Source organism: Thunnus maccoyii, chromosome 5 (assembly GCF_910596095.1).
Source record: "Thunnus maccoyii chromosome 5, fThuMac1.1, whole genome shotgun sequence".
Taxonomy (NCBI): domain Eukaryota; kingdom Metazoa; phylum Chordata; class Actinopteri; order Scombriformes; family Scombridae; genus Thunnus; species Thunnus maccoyii.
In genome coordinates this window covers 12,797,356-12,815,816 of record NC_056537.1, presented here as the reverse complement: position 1 = coordinate 12,815,816, position 18,461 = coordinate 12,797,356, and the positions used below count along the sequence as shown (strand labels likewise).

General features: G+C 39.2%; 3 protein-coding genes across 6 annotated transcripts in view; 2 read left to right on the top strand and 1 right to left on the bottom strand.

Moving 5' to 3' along the window:
• The window catches only part of ldhbb (lactate dehydrogenase Bb), a 66,715-nt gene that overhangs the window by 41,261 nt on the left and 6,993 nt on the right, over nucleotides 1–18,461 (bottom strand). The gene's annotated exons all lie outside the window — the stretch shown is intronic.
• LOC121897358 (parathyroid hormone-related protein-like) lies at nucleotides 11,493–13,118 on the top strand. The gene is made up of 2 exons (XM_042411776.1): nucleotides 11,493–12,045; nucleotides 12,688–13,118. The coding sequence occupies exons 1-2, from the start codon at nucleotides 11,942–11,944 to the stop codon at nucleotides 13,097–13,099; spliced, it is 516 nt and encodes a 171-aa protein (XP_042267710.1). The 5' UTR covers nucleotides 11,493–11,941; the 3' UTR covers nucleotides 13,100–13,118.
• LOC121897357 (galanin receptor 2b) lies at nucleotides 13,136–17,471 on the top strand. The gene has a single exon (XM_042411775.1). It carries the CDS (start codon nucleotides 16,533–16,535, stop codon nucleotides 17,454–17,456), a length of 924 nt encoding a protein of 307 aa, XP_042267709.1. The 5' UTR covers nucleotides 13,136–16,532; the 3' UTR covers nucleotides 17,457–17,471.

Below are 18,461 nucleotides of genomic sequence, written 5' to 3'. Positions count from 1 at the left end.
GTATGGACACGGATTGGGGGGGCAGAGTTCCTCCGCCAATAGCTCGGCTACAGAGGTAGTCACAGAGCTGGATTGATGACTGTGTAAAAAGGACAGCTGGCATGGTGGAACGGGGGCTGACAGGATCTGAATCCGCCTCTAAATCTGGAACGCCGGCATGCTATGTAAAAGCACATGCAGGGGTGGCATTAAGCCGACTTTGTTTGGTTCAGTGTAAAAAATCAATGATGGATCTTCTTTATGGCTACAATGCAGGATTTCTAGAGCCTAATATTAGAAGAACTCTACATATAATACACAAGATTCAAAAGGAAAGTACATGTGCAGCCTTGATAAGAAAGACCTTTAACAGGGTTAATTGGGAATTTTTATATCAAAATACTAGAAAGATTTGGCTTTATTGAAGTTTCAATTCAGTGTATCAAAACAATTTACCACCAACCGACTGCAAGGCTAAAGGTGAACTGTTCCTTATCTGAGAGATTTGTGTTAGGAAGAGATGTTGTCTTGCTATTTATATTGAACCATTAGCCCAAGTGATCCGGCAAGATAGGGAACTTAGGGGAGTAGCTATAGGGGACAGGGAACAAAGAATTGGCCTTTTCGCGGATGACGTGATGATATATCTCATGGAGGTCGACGCCTCTTTTTCAAAGTTGATGGGGATCATAGAGAAATTTAATTACTATGCAAGATATAAATTGAGTATTTCAAAAATTTTAATTATCCTATTCAATTATACGCCTTCAGAAGAGATCAATCAAAAGTATAATATTAAATGGGATTCAAAATTAATCAAATACCTGGGAGTGTATATAACAAGACCTTTATCAATGTTGTACATACCCAATGGATTTCAGCAGTGAGATAAATGTGGTGAAAATGAACATTTTGCCAAGGCTATTGTTTTTATTTCAATCCCTGCCAATAGAGGCACTGTACAACCAAAACAATTCACAGAGTGGGATAAATTAATATCTATATTTTTTTGGGGAGGGACAAAAGTCAGAGAACTATACACTACACTCCAGTTGCCAAAGGATAAAGGTGGAATGGCACTTCCAAATTTTAAGATATATTTCTATGCAGGCCAACTTCGACCACTAATTAATTGATGTGATGATAGTTTTATAGCTAGATGGAAAGAGACTGAGACGTATATCCCTGGCTACCACATCTAAACACTCTTGGGAGAAAAAGCACTCCCTGGACATATGAGTATGATCAATCCAATAACAATATTTACATTAGAAACCTGGTTCACTCTTACCAGACAACTTAAATTTTAAAAAAGGACAGAAAGTGTTAACATGGATAGCTTTGAATAGTGAATTTAAACCAGGGATGTATAATTCAACATTTAAAGAGTGGATGAAAACAGGAATGACTGCATTTTGTTCTGTTACTGAAAACCGAAGACCTAAGAAGTTTTCAAGATATGAAGGACAGATTTGCACTTAAGAATCAAGACTTGTTTAGATATCTTCAATTGAGAGAATAGTTCAACAAAAAAGTAAAAAGGGAGGCACCAGAAGCAAAGAATCCAGTGGTAGAAATGATGGTCAATGCATATCATCAAAAAACATTGAGGATTATTTCTAAACTTCATCATAGTCTAATAGAATGTCAAGCTAAAACTACATTTTATGTAAAATTTAAGTAGGAAAAGGAATTGAACATCACGATTTCAGAAGAAGAATGGCACCATATTCATGAAACACTACAGATGTCCACAAATTCACATAAATGGAGAGTATTTAATTGGAAAAATATAAGTTGTCTGTTTATTACACCAAATATAAAAAGCAAACAACTTCTAAGGCAACAAACATGCTGGAGTCAGTGTGGCCATACAGATGCATCTTCTGAAGTTACCCAAAAAATAGAGCCATTTTGTGACAGGGTGAATTCAGTATTGAATGAGGTATTAGGACATAAAACTCCAAGAATGTTCCATTTTATACCTGGGCAATATAACTAAAGTCATGCTGAAGGAAGATAATTTTTTGGTTAAGATTCTACTCACAGCTGGCAGGAAGGCCATTATAAGAAACTGGCTTGAAATGGACCCACCCAGACATAGACAGTGGTTAGAAATAGGACAGGAAATATTTGTGATGGAAAAAATGACTCATTCTCTAAGAGTTTAAGAAGATGAGTTTAACAGAAAACGGGAAAATGGATTAGGTATTGAAATAAAGACATCCGCACTGTATGATTTTGTTGACAATAATGTCAATTATTGTATAAAGTTTTAATCAGCAAATAGTCCTGCAAACTGCATTACTAATTGTAAACTGTTACCTCATCTTTTCAGATGTATGTTTAAACAATTAATTGATTATCAAAATAGTTGCTGATTAATCTAATTGACTAATTGTTTCAGCTTCAATCTTAAATGAATCATATTTAATCATTAATCAGGTCAAGTCAGTTTATATTTAGCCCAGTATCACAAACCACAAGGGGCTATAAAATTTGTACAGCAATACATCATCCTCTGTCCTAAGACCCTCAATTTGAATAAGGAAAAACTCTCCCCCCCAAAAAAAATCCCCTTTAATGGAGGGAAAAATGGAAGAAACCTCAGGAAGAGCAACAGAGAAGGATCACTCTCCCAGGACCGACAGACATGCAGATGTGTGTACAGAATTAATAAATATAATTTTATCAATAATAAGAAAAAATTTTCAGTCTATCAATCAAATTACACACCACTCAGATTTAATGTATATAATTCACTTAATTATTCCCTCATTATAGTGTTTTTTTTTTTTTTTTTTTTTAAAGCTATACATGCTTATTTTCAGTCTTCATATTCTCTGGTTGGCCTTGATATCCTTTCACGGTCACAGAACTTTAGAAAGTGTACAGTGTTCTCCAGTTCTCTCGGAGAAGCAGAAAATTGAGAGGTGAAAACTGAGGTCGAAGAGCGCCGTGCCAGTCACTGTGCCCTGGTGAGCACGAAGCGGGTGGCCTCGCTCGACGCAGGATAAAGCTGTCCAGAGGCTGCCTTCAGCATCCGCGTCTGTCTGCCAAGCACTGCTAGCATGTCCCAGAGAAGGCTGGGAGGACAAGACCGCTCAACAAGGCCTCTGCATTGAGTGCAGTCCATTTAAAATAACCTATGGATAAATAAATACAGGACCTAAGTTCACTGTACAGTAATTGGTCAGGAAACCAACAGAGACAAGCTCATTTACAGTAAATGGATCAGCTTTGAGTCGGTGAAGTGCACTTGGCTCACGCCGTGCATTATAACGATTTGGAAATTTCAAGTGAAGCCTTTTTTTCAGTATTTAAATATTCACTGAAATGTCTCACAGATATTTTTTTTCACTGTGAAAACAAAACTGTATCTGTGTGTCAGTGCACAAGTAAATATAGATTGCTGTTAAATATAGAAACATTACAGAGTGGGCTTATAGATGATGTAAGAGCAAATTAAGACACGCAAAGGAAAACAAGGGAAGTCTGACAAATTCTGATAATATCACTTCAGTTTCTGCATGTTAACTTTCTTTATTTTTCAAGGACATGCAGAAACATGTACACACAGCCCCTCACTCTCCCTCTCTCTCTCTTTCTCTGACACACACACACACACACACACACACACACACACACACACACACACAGTGGTTAGTCTGGCCAACCTTGTTGACCCACTGGCTTAGCTGTGGTTACACGCTGGACGCAAAGCACTCATTAACGATTTGAGCCTGCTCTTCACTTATGCAAACAAACAGACTCAACCCGTCATTACCGTAACACCATGTGTGTGTGGTCTTCTCAATCAGACCTCTATTGATTCTTCAATTTTCGCCGAGGCTGAGGCAATGCGAAAACGGCACGATTTGTCAGGCGAGTAAAAGACGTGGAGCACGCAGACTTGTGGCATGTTTCAAACGGTTTCCCACTGACGGACACATTTTTCATCAGCCTCAAATACTGCACAGTAGTTGTTGCAGCGGGCAGAAAGTCTGTTCCACAGGCAATGCCACGGCATCACCACAAACCACAAAACATAAAACACCACAGTAGGTTTTATGTCGCGTGTAAAATGCCATCATAACCAAACGCTTACCCCTCTCCTCCAGCTCAGACAGAGCTATCTTTACATGGACAAACACTGCAGAGTCGGACTGTAAGCTCTGCTGTGTGTGTTGCTTGGCAGCCGGGCAGAAGTTTATGGTAATGTTTTGGGTGATAGGTCAGGGGCAGAAAGGTGGCGGCCATTGGTGGTGGCTATGTGGTGACTGTGTGGGGTTTCAGGCTGCGTCCAGCTGGCCTGGGGTCTGCCTCCGAGGTCAGCAGAGTGAGAGGGGGGCATCAGACATCGGGCAGCTTGTGGTTTGGGTTTGGGGGGGGGCGAATAAGGAGCCCCCTCCCCCTTCCCTAGAGCCTGCAGCACAGGGCCACTGCAGAGAGGCCAGCCACAGTCACACACCCCACCATCCACATCTGCCAAGAGAGAAATGCTAATGTGGTGGGCACCTCATAAGGCCAGGTCAAAGACTCTTGGACTTGGACTTGTTTTTCTGCTTTTTGAATCACTCTGAATCACATCTAGGACATGATCAAATACACGGTTTAATCATAAGACGGACAACATTTAAGGTTTTCACTAGAAACAAGCTCTCACAGTGAATAGATCAGTGTTAATACACTCCAGCTAAGATGAGAGTAAAGCTCTGCCAAGCAGGAATCATTTCATCTTAGAAATACATTTTACGGGCAAAATGTCCAATGGCAGATATTTCCTGTCTGAAAAATAATGATTTAATGTACTTGTGCTCTAGACTGAGTCTGGACAACATGCTTTTGTCCTGGTAGGACCTCCCCGACTCACTGTCTCCAGGAGCTTGACATTTATGGTTAACATAAAAAAAAAAAATCTAGTTGTAAATAAGGAATCAGCCCCAAAGCGCTACCTGAGGAGGATGATCATATATCATGCAGTAGAAACAGAAACAGACAAATCTTGCAGCTACTTTCAGATCAAATAAATGCGTGACAGAGGAGGCCATGTTTTGTTAACCCTGAGCAGGAATTAGGTAATGTTCAGGATGTACGCCTCTTAAAGTGTGGAGCAGTGACCCTTTTCTGACATCCTGACTAAACTGTCCACTATGCATTTTAGCTCAGAATCTAAAAGTCTGCATTTGTTATTAGAAGCATAAACTTAAAACCTGTAAATTTACATGTATTCAATGTAATATATTGCATCTGAAGATGTGAAATATTATATTAAACATAGATTTGTGAGAAATATTTTCTCTCAATAGATATGAGCTTCATCACTTCAACATCTTTACTGGTAGCCTTTTCCGAAAATTTGATCATTTAATTTTCAAGCTCTGGATGCTGTAGCTGCTACACTTATGACATAGATTGATTTTGGTATGATTTTTTTTTGGAATGATACGCTCACATAAACCAATAAAAAACAGATTTTTGATAATTGTTACCAAGATATGTACTGTTGTTTTACTGCTGAAAAATAAAATTTTCAGCGCTCTCTGGAGGACAAACTATGTAATGGAGACACATCTAAACCACCTAAACTGTACTGCAATTTCTTACTTTTACTATTACTTTTTGTACGACATATATGCAGATACCGATTTATCTGCCGTAGGCTCATAGCGGCCAATATACAGCATCATCCTGGCAAATTTGTCAGTCAAGCTCTAATGGATGCTACATTTCTTTTGAGTCAGTGTCACCCATAGCATTACCAGTGCAAAGTTTATACATTTAATCCAAGTCACTATAAAAAAAGTTAAACATGGAATCACAACTATATTTAACAATTCAAATAATTTCATATATTTTCCATTAATTTAATTGTTTTATTATTAAATGGACAATATGTTGTTGTCCATTTAATAATAAAAAAATCTTGAATCATGGTCGGCTTACTACCTTTTTTTCTTACTCAGCAGATGGAGTTAGATCAGCTGTCGAAAGCACAGAAGTTTGGTCACACGATGCCTGAAAATGCCAGGAATATATATTTTCAACAAGTTGCAATAGCAAACACAGGTCTGCTTCACCCCACAGAGAAAAAACAATACACTAAACAACTCTTTTTCAGGCTCAGCACATACAAAACTGTGGCTTTGCTCTCACATACTGGCAGAAATTTCATGGAAAGATTAGACAATACATTTCAGAGTTTTCCATGTAACCAAATAAATCACGATTTAAACAAAGTCAGCACTCACAGCATTTCAACTGCAATATAATTAAAGCTAAATGTTCTGCACATCTCTACTGTATGCCAAAGTAATTTTTATCCCCAGAAAGCTGATTTCATGTCATTGAATGTCTTGAATTAATGTAACCACATATGTGACACATTTTAAGCACCAATAAACCACCAACCGAAAAGAAAACAGAGTGCATCAATTTTAAATTGCATCTCCTGAGCTTTCATGAGCAAAACGCTGCCTCAGTAGCAGAGCTGTTGAAAATAGCTGAACCAGAAGAAGGTAGAGAGGAATAAAGAGCATTCCAGGGACGACAGTTATGATTGGTAGGTGTGAATGATTAACAGAAAACTCCTCCAACTGCCCACAATACGACATTATAAAGCATGCCTCAGATAAACTAACTGAAGCGCCCCATAACTCACCGTTAAAAAACCATAAAGAAGGAAAAGTAACTCTGCAAAAGTCATTTTTCAAGTGAGGTTTTCCAGGATAACAAACCTGAAGTTCCCATGTGAACAAACGGCCAAGTGATCAAAGCTCTGACTGCATCATAAAGGGACCATTATCAAATACACTGTAAAGCCTTTGATTCTGTTCTTTGCAGCTGAATATATGGTTACAGATGACATTTCAGTTATTGTATAAGTTTGTCCAACAGAAACTGTGCTGAATTTATTTTTCTAAAAACAGGTATTGCATGTTTTCAGTGTACATGTCTTCACTTTTCACTTTGCTGTAATGTTCAAATTTCACTTAAAGCATGAACAGAGGATGCTGACAAAGTCAGTGTGTGAGTTGTATGGGAATTACCACTGACTTCCTGGCACGGACAGAATCGTAATGTACATGCCAAGTACATACTGAGTCTGAATGTAACTCCACAACAAAAGCAGGAACTGTTGCTGGAAGCAAGGCCAGGATTTATGACATAATAGGGTGGGCCAATTCAGGGAATGGGTACAACACATCCAAAAATAGATGCTGACCTCTGAATTTATACATGAAATGAGGGTGTTTCTCTGTGCAGAGTGTGTATGAGCTAGCTGCTTGGAACAGGAGGGTACAAATTCTTTGAAACTGTGGTGGGTGTGTATACCTTCTGTATGTGTGAATGTGAAGTAGGTGCAGTGTGAAAAGGATGAAAAACGGACAGGAATACTGTTCTGTGTTGAGAGTGCAATTTAGCATGAATCAAAAGCAGCTTTCCTGGCTCCCGTTCCACATGCTGCCGTCTGCCAGGAAATGGGATTTTTTTCATATTTTTTTGCAGGTAAAGTCTTTGCAGAATGGAATCAAATGAGGTATTTTTTCCCTACCAAATGTTAAAGTGTTGGAAGTTTGGGGCAGACTCGTTGGAAACAGAAGAAAGCTGAGTTTTGGAGACAGCAGGGGGGTCTGCCATATATTTGTCCCAGCCCCAAACCCCTTCTGGACCCCTTGCTGAATTGAATCATTACTGCTTGTAAAATACTGAGCCCTCTATTAAGTAATTTACCACCAACTGGTCTACAGTCTAGCCTGAAGTGATTCTACTAATACCAATGTTCACAAAAATAATTTATGGGTCTTATTCATGAGGAGAAATGCAAGTTATTCCGTCCCACTAAAACAGTGCATGTAGGTACGGTACCCAAATAAATGACTCATGATTTTGAATGGACCTTATTCATCATAATCACGCAAACAATTTAAACAATTACTCCCTGAGAACAGGCAGAGTATGACACAGTGTTCTGTATTTAGCTACGTTATAATGGACGTAACCTCCATTTATCTGTTTTAATGATTACTCCGGTTGTTAGTCATTGCTAAAACAATGATTATCACAACACAGTGAGAACACACACAACCTGATGAATGCTCAAAACAAGTGAGTTTAATGTGAAAATGTGCTGGTTCATAATGTTTATAATGATATAATCTAGAATAGTTCGCAGGCAAATAGCAGACATGCTTCTGAGCCGCATAATGAAATACTGGATTTAGCTTTTACTCCATTTTGTTCCACTGGGATGAAAGTTAGAATAAAACTTAGAAATAGTGCTAATTCAGAAGATTCAAAAGTCTCAAGACCTTGAAAAACTGAAATTTAACAACCAGCAAACAAGGTCTGATGGATCAGAAGAGATGAAGGTGATGGTAAAGATAATAAAGAGGAGTTTTGGACAAAGAAAACATTTCCATACAAATGCACCAGCTATCTGCACACCCTGTACTGAGGGGTCATGACCATGAAATCAATCACAGGAACATTTAACTGGGTTGAGAACAATCTGCTGTCAGACCTACACGGACTTCAACCACAACTGAGGGACTCACATGAACCCTGATTACACATAGTATCCATTTTCATAATAATTGGTATCTTTAATTTGAGTCCATGTTCATAATGTAACAGGAATGTTGTGGACAGAATTTGCCAACTGTATGATTCAGGATCCTAAAGTTTCACAGGAAGAGGATCATGCAGAGTTAAGGGTCTTCAGTTCATGCAACATGTATAAGATCAAACATTGTCAGACTGCAGTTAATTTTGCAAAGGACATACGTTTTTATGGATGGCAATGTCAGTCTGTCTCTCTGGTTATTTTCAGACCTGTGCTGTTTAGTCCGGTTGAATCGGACTCTGGTTCGTTTTCCTCCTTGGTGCGATTCGTTTGGAGGATGTGGTCTCAGTCTGGTCCCAAACAAACTCTGGAGTGGTTTGTTTGTGGTGGGAACGTGATCTGACCTCGATCCGACCCAACTACCAGGCGTACTCTGCAAGTTTGAGCTAAACAGCTCCCGCAGCCGGGTGTGCTTTGCATACTGGGATGCAGATGAGCAAAATAAATAGCTGCTAGAAGCTAGCTGGAGGATTAATTGAGGTCCGACCTGGACTAGTGCAATGAAGAACATTGCATTTGGCCAGAAGACCTTCTTAAGGACCTTCTTCCTCTGGTTATTTTCTTGTTCCCTCCCCAGATACATCTGACAATGAGTGGAATGAACGTTCTCATGCAGCTTGTAGTGACGCATTTTGGTTCGCTTTGATTTTTCTCAGTGTGAAAACAAACTGAACCAAAGGGAAAACACACCAAGTTAACAACTCATCCACTGATTTGGACCAGAGCAAACGAACTATAGGTTTGAAAACGCCCTCAGTCTGACTGTTGGTCGAGCAGTATTAGATGGATTGCCATGAAATTCTGTACAGAGATTCATGGTCCCCAGAGGATGAATCCAACTGACCTTTGGTAATCCTTCATCTGGCGCCACCAGCAGGCCAAAGTTTCCCCTAATACAAGTTAAATATCTCCACATTCACTTGATGGACCTTTTTTTTTAAACAGATATTCACAGTCTTGAAATCTGGTTGAGACAATCATGTTCCCCTCAGGATGAACTGTAAGGACTTGAAAAACCTCTTGTAATCCATCGCCACCATCAGGTCAAATATGCAATTGCTCCAATACTTTGGTTTATGAACAAATATCTGCATGAAACAAAGCATGCTAACACGCTAAACTAAGATGTCGGACATGGTGAACATGACACCTGTTAAACATCAGCATGTTAGCATTTAGCGTTAAGCAACACCTAAATACAGCTTCACAGGGCTTCTAGCATGCTGTGGACTTGGCCGTGTTTAAACTATTTACAGATTTATTTTATTTTCACATCTTCATTTGCAACATCATCATTTAAAAATGACTGATCAGTTAATTATCAATCTTTGGTGATTTCCAGCCCACTGGTGAATGAATGATCACAACAATGTTACTAGTATTTAGTTCTTATCGTGTACACTCTTGTATGCTGAAGTGCTACTAAGAACTCATTAGAAGTTTTATTAAAATCACTGAATCCTGTGTTTGTTTAAATGTCATCACAACCAAAATCCTAATAAAGAAAAAGTGCCCAATTGCCAGTATTACTACTTTTTTATTCATAAACTAATCATAAACAATATGGATTCATTCAACTACAAATTAAAAAAGCCTTCTACAGCCACATTAAAATCATATGTTCAATATATCAACCTTATCACAATGTCATGATATGGAAACAGAATGGAAATTCTATTTAAAATGATAAAACTGAAGTTCAAAGCAATGAATCGTGTATGCACTGCATGAAACCAAACATGTCAGTAAAACATGTAAGTTTTAAATCATATCTTAAAACATTAACTTGGACGACAAACATTCATAGAACAATAACATGGTGTGATCACATCATCTCGATATTGTTCTGCTAAAAGTCAAAAAGCGATAATATTGAATTATCACACAGCCCTAGTGGCATATACTACTACACTTGGGCATACAGAGCTCTGTCAATCATTGTGACTCCAAAAATACATGCAGTTTTAGCTACATAGCTCCTTCTTACATCAGACTGCTGTACCTTAATGTATTCATTACATTTCTGTAAAAGTGCAAATGTGACCAAATGCTTTAGGTTGGGTTTCATGCTCCACACACATCCTAGGATTGTATACAGCTGCCTCAATACAAAGCTCTCCACTTTCCTTATTAGCTGGATTTCAGAGATACCTCAGAGCCCACTGTAACCATTCGGTGGTGAGCTGGTTTGCTGAGGCAGAGTGGAGGTGAATTGAATGGTCTGCAGTGAGAGGCTGTGGGTTGGGTTTCTCTGAGGTTATGGTCATTCTCCCCTGGGAAAGTGGTTAGGCCTAGCTGTTTACTTTGGAGTAAACCTGCCCCTCCCCTTATACGCTCTCCGCTTGGTAACACATGATTACCTCCATTGGTGGACACCTGTCATTTCTGACCTCTTTATGATGGAATTAGTGGTGGACTTAAAGTACAGTTAATGGAATTTAAAATTGGTTAAAAACATAGTTCTTCCTAAGCTTGTCCTCAGTATCCTCTTTGTTGTGTGGTGGTCTGGATGTTGCATGGGCGCCACCTCCTTATCACAGCAGGTGTGTGTGAAGGGTGGGGGGAGGTAGGGAGAGGGAGAGGAGGGGAGGGTGCTAGGACTGGACTTAATGGGTAGGGGCTAAGGTAGCGCCTGCATCTTCACCCAAAGAGGAGTTTGAGTTTCTCTCTGTGCCTCTCTCAGACTGACTCACACAGGCTCACTCACAGTGCTGGACTGAAAACCCCTCTCAGCTCTCCTCTCCTACTCCGGCCACCAGAGATGATGCTTCAGCGTTACTCTCCATGAGATCACTGCAGGCTGGAGTGGAGTAGCAGCTCTGCAGCTGATGGGCTGCTGCTGCTGCTCTTTCTATCTTTATCTCTCTTTTAATTGGGACACTGGGGAGAAATAAATAGCTCAACACACACTGTTGGGAGGCAAATGAATGGAGCAGACTCGCAGGGGATTTCCCCAGGCTGCCTTCACACCAATGGATCTGGACAAAAGTTTGTAACTGGCCAAACTGTATTTGGCAGAGTAATTTTTTAAATAATTTTTGCAACAGGATCATCTCTTAAGAGCTTCCAGACTGACCTTTTTGTGGATTTTCACTGTAAAAATTCATAACATGTAAGTCTCTGCTTCTTCTTTATTTTTGATGAACTGTTTATGCCGGCTGAGAGATCTCACGTTCACAGGAAATGTGTCATTTTTCAACTGCACTGCTAGTGTCATAAACTGTTGAACAGCAAATGAAGAGTTTAGCATTAATTTGTAGATCAAAATCTTAATTCAGTAACTGCAGTGACTAATACAATAATATTTCTTGTGTTCTTCAGATCTTAGGCTCAAGGATGTGCTCTATAGCCATGCTTCACCAGTGGAGTCTGGCTGTGTTTTTGCTGTGCTCCCCAGTGACTCTTTATGGGAGGCCAGTTGATGCACTTAGTAGCAGAATGTGAGTTATTTTTTATATTAATTATAAGAAATGGATCCTGAAGTTGTGCAATTTTTAACTTAAAAAAGGAGAGACTAGAAAATAGTTAAACATGAGAAAGAAAAATAGTTGAAATACTGGACTTATTTATATCTAGAAAAGACAACCAGAGTTTACCTGCACAGATAAAATTAAGGTACAGGAGGTTTTCCCACTTTGTGGGTTTTTGAGGACTTGAGCTCAGATCAGTGATGACTCTCAGAAACTTGTTTATGCTGCCACCTACTGCACTGAGGTTTCCTGGAGCCTGAACTTCAATTTCAGCTGCCAACACGTCTGTAACTGTTTCACACATAAACTTGACACTGTGGTATAACATGAAATAACAAAAATAGTCAAACAAAAAAGAAACATTTGAAGTTTTGTTGGTGCTAAGTCATAAAGTATTAAGTTGTTTAACTATCCAGGAGAAATCTGACTGTATAAAATAAATTAAACGGATTTCTGACAGACAAAGAGAAAAGTGAATTTGGTTCTCTGACTGCTCTCCTCATGCATAATGCAGTTGTAAGATGCTAGTATCTAATCACAAAATTAATCTTTTAAACCACTTTCTGTCTGTTTCTACAACACGTTTATTTGACTTCACTCTCCTGCTTTTAGGAGGAGGTCAGTGAGCCACGCCCAGCTGATGCACGACAAGGGCCGCTCCTTGCAGGAGTTCAAGCGTCGCTTGTGGCTGCAGGAGCTGCTGGACGAGGTGCACACAGCTGATGAGCGAGCTCCACCTCCGCAAAGCAGAACCCCAAGCTTCAGTGGGAATGCTCTACACCAGAAGCCCCCAGGGGCCACTAAGAACCTCCCTGACAGGTTCAGGATGGACAGAGAGGGCCCTAACCTGCCGCAGGAGACCAACAAGGCTCTGGCTTATAAGGACCAGCCACTAAAGGTGGCCACCAAGAGGAAAAAAAAGGTGAGGCTAGGCCGGCGTAGAGAGAGCGACAAGAAACGGAGGCGGGCACGGTCGATCACAACAAAAGGAGCTACGAAAGACGCAGTACCATGGCTGAGATAATAACCAGCGAGGTGCTGTGCTAAGACACTGACACAGGCTCAACTAGACTGAGGTCTGAGGGACTCAAAACATGGCTGACTCAGTCACCTCATATTACGGCCACGGGGCTGTGCTTGTATGATAATTTTGCTTTGTTTGTATTTTTGTGTTTTATGACAATCTCATAATTCCTGGAGTTTCATGAACTATCATCATAACATCCCCTTAGGTCCATATTTATTTGGAAAATCTGTACGCCTCTGTAACCCTGATTTACTTCAAAACAGTGCCATATGGTGTCATCTTTAACAGGCTGTGTGCACACATACAGCTTAGGAGGAAATATTTATTGTCTGAATATAATAACTTCACAAAAATTGGGGCTGTGTGGTCAACTTTTGTTTGGCTCTTTATGCGTTGACCTTTTACAGACTTACAGTCATGACAAACTGTTCAATGAATACATCTGCTCGAACTGTTCTGCCATAATTTATTTCATTTTGAAAGTGTATATTTATTTTGTGAATGTATCGTGGTGCTGCTGACTAAATTCCATAATGCACTTTAGTTATATCCTGTACATGTTCTTTTGTGGTTGAGTTTTAAATTGATGTTTCTTTTTGATGGTCCTGCTTTCTCTTCCCACCTTAGATCCCTCATGGACTTGTAACTTATTGGATGCTTCATCAAACCCACTCTCATCATCTTACATTATAGTTTATTTTTATAGAACAAGCCCGAGTCGGGGGCTGTCAGATTCATTTAATGTTCTTCACTTGCACTGAGAGCATACTGTACATGTTTCCAGTTAATCAAACATTAAAAATGTAGCCATTAGAAACATTTTTGATTCATGGTGTCTTTGTTCTCAAACATGCCAAACTTACTTACTTCAAGTTTCTCAAATAAGAGCATTTGCTGCTCTTTTTTGTCTTATATGATATTAAATTGAATATCTTTGGATTTTGGACTGTGGGTCAGACAAAACAGAACATTTGAAGACATCACCACAGGCTTTAGAAAACTGTGGTGGCCTTTTTAAAACTTTTTTCCTGACATTTTTTAGACCAAACAATCAATCAATTGAAATAAAAACGAAAAAATAATTGTTTGTTGGAGCCCTAATGACAAGTCCGAAACTTGTCACTGTCCCATGAGAGCATACATGTGTATTTCAAGTGTTGGTGGTTTCAGGTGGAGCTAAATGGGACCCCTCAGCCCTCCTTGATCCAAAACAGGTATGTTGGTAACACACTGAATGCTGGTTTTATTTCTTGCATCACAACAGAGTGATTACAAATGAGATTATTCTGCAACATAATCAGATACCTATTTTATCTATATGGAGTAGACTATAGGGCTGCAACTAACTATTGTTTTCATCATCAATTACTTTCACGATTAGGCGATTAATTGTTAGTCAATAAAATGCCAGAGATTGGTGAAAAATTTCCAACAGCCCAAAGTCACATCTTCAAATTTACTTGTTTTGTAGTTCTGTCATACAAGACAAAGAAAATCACCAAATTCTCACATTTGAAAAGCTGGAAACAGGAAAATGTTTGGTTGAAAATGGATTCAATCAGTCAATCGATTATACAAATTGTTGACAATTAATTTTCTGTCGATCGACTAATCGATTAATCAACTACTTCTACAAAGTCTTTGAATCTCTTTTTGTTTCAGGGCTGTTTATTTGTACAGTATTTAATTGCGACCTTTGACCTTGCTGTATCTGTGGAGGATGGCTTTTCTGCTTAATTAAGTGTAATATTTGGGTCTAAACAAGTTTGGTATGGATTTGGAAAAACAAAAAACATCAATGTTTTTGTTGACTTTTCAGCACGGACAGACACATAGTGAAGCTGTTAATGTCCCACTTGAGAACATGTGGCATTTTTAACAGCCGCTGACTGAACGGCACAAACACTGGTAATGGAGGGGATAGCAAATGCATCAGCGTCAGCTATATCCTGTGCTAAGAGCAGCAGTGTACACTGTAGGCCATTAGCTGACACAGAGTCATAAATGCTGTGGAAAGCCTGATAAAGCCGTCGTCAGGAGCCTGCAGCTCACACAGAAGAAATCAATCAAACAATGGAGAGAGACATTAATATCTCCAGAGAAGGGGAGGAACAGAGAACGTAATCAATGGACTGGTCTTTTGAAAAGTGTACAGTAGTTAAGGTGCTGATTTTTAAACAGAACTCACACAGTATGAACAGTGGGGGCTAAAATCATTATATTGTGATTAATTGATTACTTGTTTGGCGGAGTAAAGAGCCAAAAATACACGTCAGTTTTCAAGATCTCTTCATGTCTTGTTTTGTCCGACCAACAGTCCAAAACCCAAAGAAATTAAATTTACTGCAATGTTAGACGATGAAAGCCACTTATCCAATTTTATAGGCTGGGACCATGATTAATTGTTTGATTCATTAATTATCAAAATAGTTTGTTATCTGTTTATCAACTAATTGATTAATCAACTAATGGTTGGAGCTGTAAAAGGTCAGGAAAGGTCAGTACAAGCTTTTAAAAACAGCAATGAAGCTTTAGCCCATTAGTTATTTCGATTTATTCAAATCGCTAATATAGAAAACACACAGATCACATCAGAAAGTTCAAGAATTGTTGAAGTCAGGTGCTGCTGTTACTAAAAATGGAAGTAACCAAAAAATAAACAAAAAATACACACATCCTATAAAAATAATAATAATAACAAAACAAGCAGTGGATCACTGTTCTCTCAGCAGCTGGTCTGAGGCCGTTTCTCTTTAAACCTAGTCATCCAGAATCAATTTGACCCAGGTGATGTTTGCTTTTCTTCCGTCCACATTCAGCAATCACACTTTGTAATGAGTCCTGAGAGGCTGCCATCTCTCCCGTCTTCAGTCCAGTTTAATAGGATGGACACCGTTAAAAGAGAATACTCCAGTTTATATTATGAGGATAGTTCACTCATAGACATGAGCTACAAGATTCTGCTTTGAGGAATGACAATGGTGAGTATGTCAAAATTATGGATAGTTGTTGCATCTGTCACAATTTTAAAATGTTATAAACTGTGATAAAACAAACACCTGTTCCTGTTAACTACACTATCAGTAGAAATTAAGTTAAGATCAGCTGTCTGTTATGTCTCAAAATATTTTGTTTGTAAGTGGAAAGCCATTTTGCTGCTGCATGTAAAAACTCTGTGCCTCTCATTATGGCAATATAATATTATATACATATGTTTTGGGGGAAGTTATATATTTTATATCTCTGTGGGTTTACAAAAGCCTTTGAAGTTTGATTAACATTTTGATTAACTCAAAATGTATTTTGGTCAAGCTTGTAACAAAACATTTAGAGACATGATTTGTAACTTTCGGCTTTCATTAAAAAATCATAAATGATGAAAAAAATTATATACATTTTATTTGAAAGGTGATGCCAAGTCGATGATAATATGGCTGTTCCCAACACCTATGGGCTGATCTTTGCCTGCACCTGTGGGGTGATCCTGGGCATTGGACTCTGTGCCAACCTTCTGGTCTTCTCTTTGTTCGCAAAGTACAATACGTTGCGTAAGAACCGCCTCGACATCCTCCTACTCAGTATGACACTGGCCGACTTCCTCACCCTCCTGCTCATCCCCTTCACCCTGCACTCCGCTGTCAGCCACTCCTGGCCTCTGGGTAACACCTCCTGCAAGGTCTATCAGTTCCTGTTAGCCTTCAGCTTGGCAGCCAGCACCTATTCACTGTGTGCTGTGTCTGTGACCCGCGCCATGATCATCACCAACCCATACCAGCCGCCCACAATGGACCTGGTCATCCTCATGTTTGTCCTGGTCTGGGCCCTCAGCTTCTTCATCAGCCTGCCGCTGCGAATTTTTGCCACCAAAGAGAGCTTGGGCCCAAGCCTGGTAAACTTCAGCTTCTGCCTTCCAACCATTCATGAGCATCATTACCAAGTGATCCTAAGCCAGTTTGTACTTTACTATTTTGTTCCAATGCTGGTCATCGCCTTCAACTATGTCCGCCTCGCTCTTTTTCTCCACAAGAGCCCTGTAATGTCCGTTTCTAGTGCCAGGAACACCCGCCGAGCCTCTGTCATGGTATTCTTGGCTGCTGCTACCTTCTCAGTGTGTTGGCTGCCTGGTTACGTGCTGGAGCTGTGTGTGTACCTGGGACTGTACCAACACGGACAGGCTTGGGAGATGTTCTACTTTATTTGCACTGTGCTCCAGTACCTGCACCCCTGTGTCAACCCGGTGCTCTATGTGCTGCTGTCCAAGCGCTATCGCCACAGGAGGGCAGCCTGGCTCTTCAGCTGCAACAGGAACAGAGTGCAGCCGCAGGTCATCAGCGTCACCACAGACAGCTTTTAGATTCAGTTGATTTGTTTGAGCAGTTGGTGAAATTAAGGGGGACTTTTTTTTTTTTTTTTTTTTTTTTTACATTTACTGTTTATACAAATCAACTTATTTTGTGAACAATATGTGGATATTTGTTTTTTGTGATTAATTTCAATTACTTTTAAACTTCTCTTACATATTTGAGGTATAAATGTACAGACAAGAATACATGAAAATTACAGTTTAGCATTTTGTTTCCAGGCTCAACTACAGTAAGTTTTTTTTCAAGTCATTCACTATTCAATACATAAAGCAGAAGTAATCCTAAAAATTTTAGCATCTGAATGATTTTTTTTAGGAAACATAACAGGGTAACAGTCACATCTTTATTTATATTTGGACTATGTAAACCTATTGCAATTATCCTGTTACTGTACATTGTTATGGTCTCCTTAATAATGTCATTTTGTCATTTTTTACAGTAATTAACAAAGAGCTTGATGTAATTCTAGGGCAGCTGCTTATCAGTGATTTTTTCTTTTTTGTTCCAGATGAAAACTGAAAAAAGGTACTTGAAAAAAGGTAACTTTTTTGTACGTGACATGAAAGGAGAATAACAAGTCTGATAAAAAGATGGAACATTTTTAGTAGTATTTGTGTGTCTTTTGCACACTGGTTGAACACCATCTTTGCAAACCACAAAAGAAATGTCCTACTGAGTCTCCTCAGACAGTTGTAACTTAATATACCGCATATGCTGTTTAGTGAGAAAAGATATATTGAATCGCAATAATTTAACATGAAAGAAAGCAAGTTTTAAAAAAATCTCTCACGATGCAGTAGTCCCATGCCAAATATTTGCTCTGTAGTTGGTTAGTGGTGCATACAATCTAAGGTGTGTCTTGTATCCTTTTGTGAATGGTCAATCAGTCTCTTCCCCCAGAGTCACCACTTCCTGGACATTTCCTGTACAGGACATGTAGACTAATCTTGGGACACAATGACAGGAACATATATGTAGTTATTTAATTATTTTGT

Coding starts and splice junctions, on each gene's coding strand:
- LOC121897358 (XM_042411776.1), top strand. CDS start 11,942: ATGTGCTCTATAGCCATGCTTCACCAGTGGAGTCTGGCTGTGTTTTTG. Junction 12,046..12,687: donor GATGCACTTAGTAGCAGAAT/GTGAGTTATTTT, acceptor TCCTGCTTTTAG/GAGGAGGTCAGTGAGCCACG.
- LOC121897357 (XM_042411775.1), top strand. CDS start 16,533: ATGGCTGTTCCCAACACCTATGGGCTGATCTTTGCCTGCACCTGTGGG.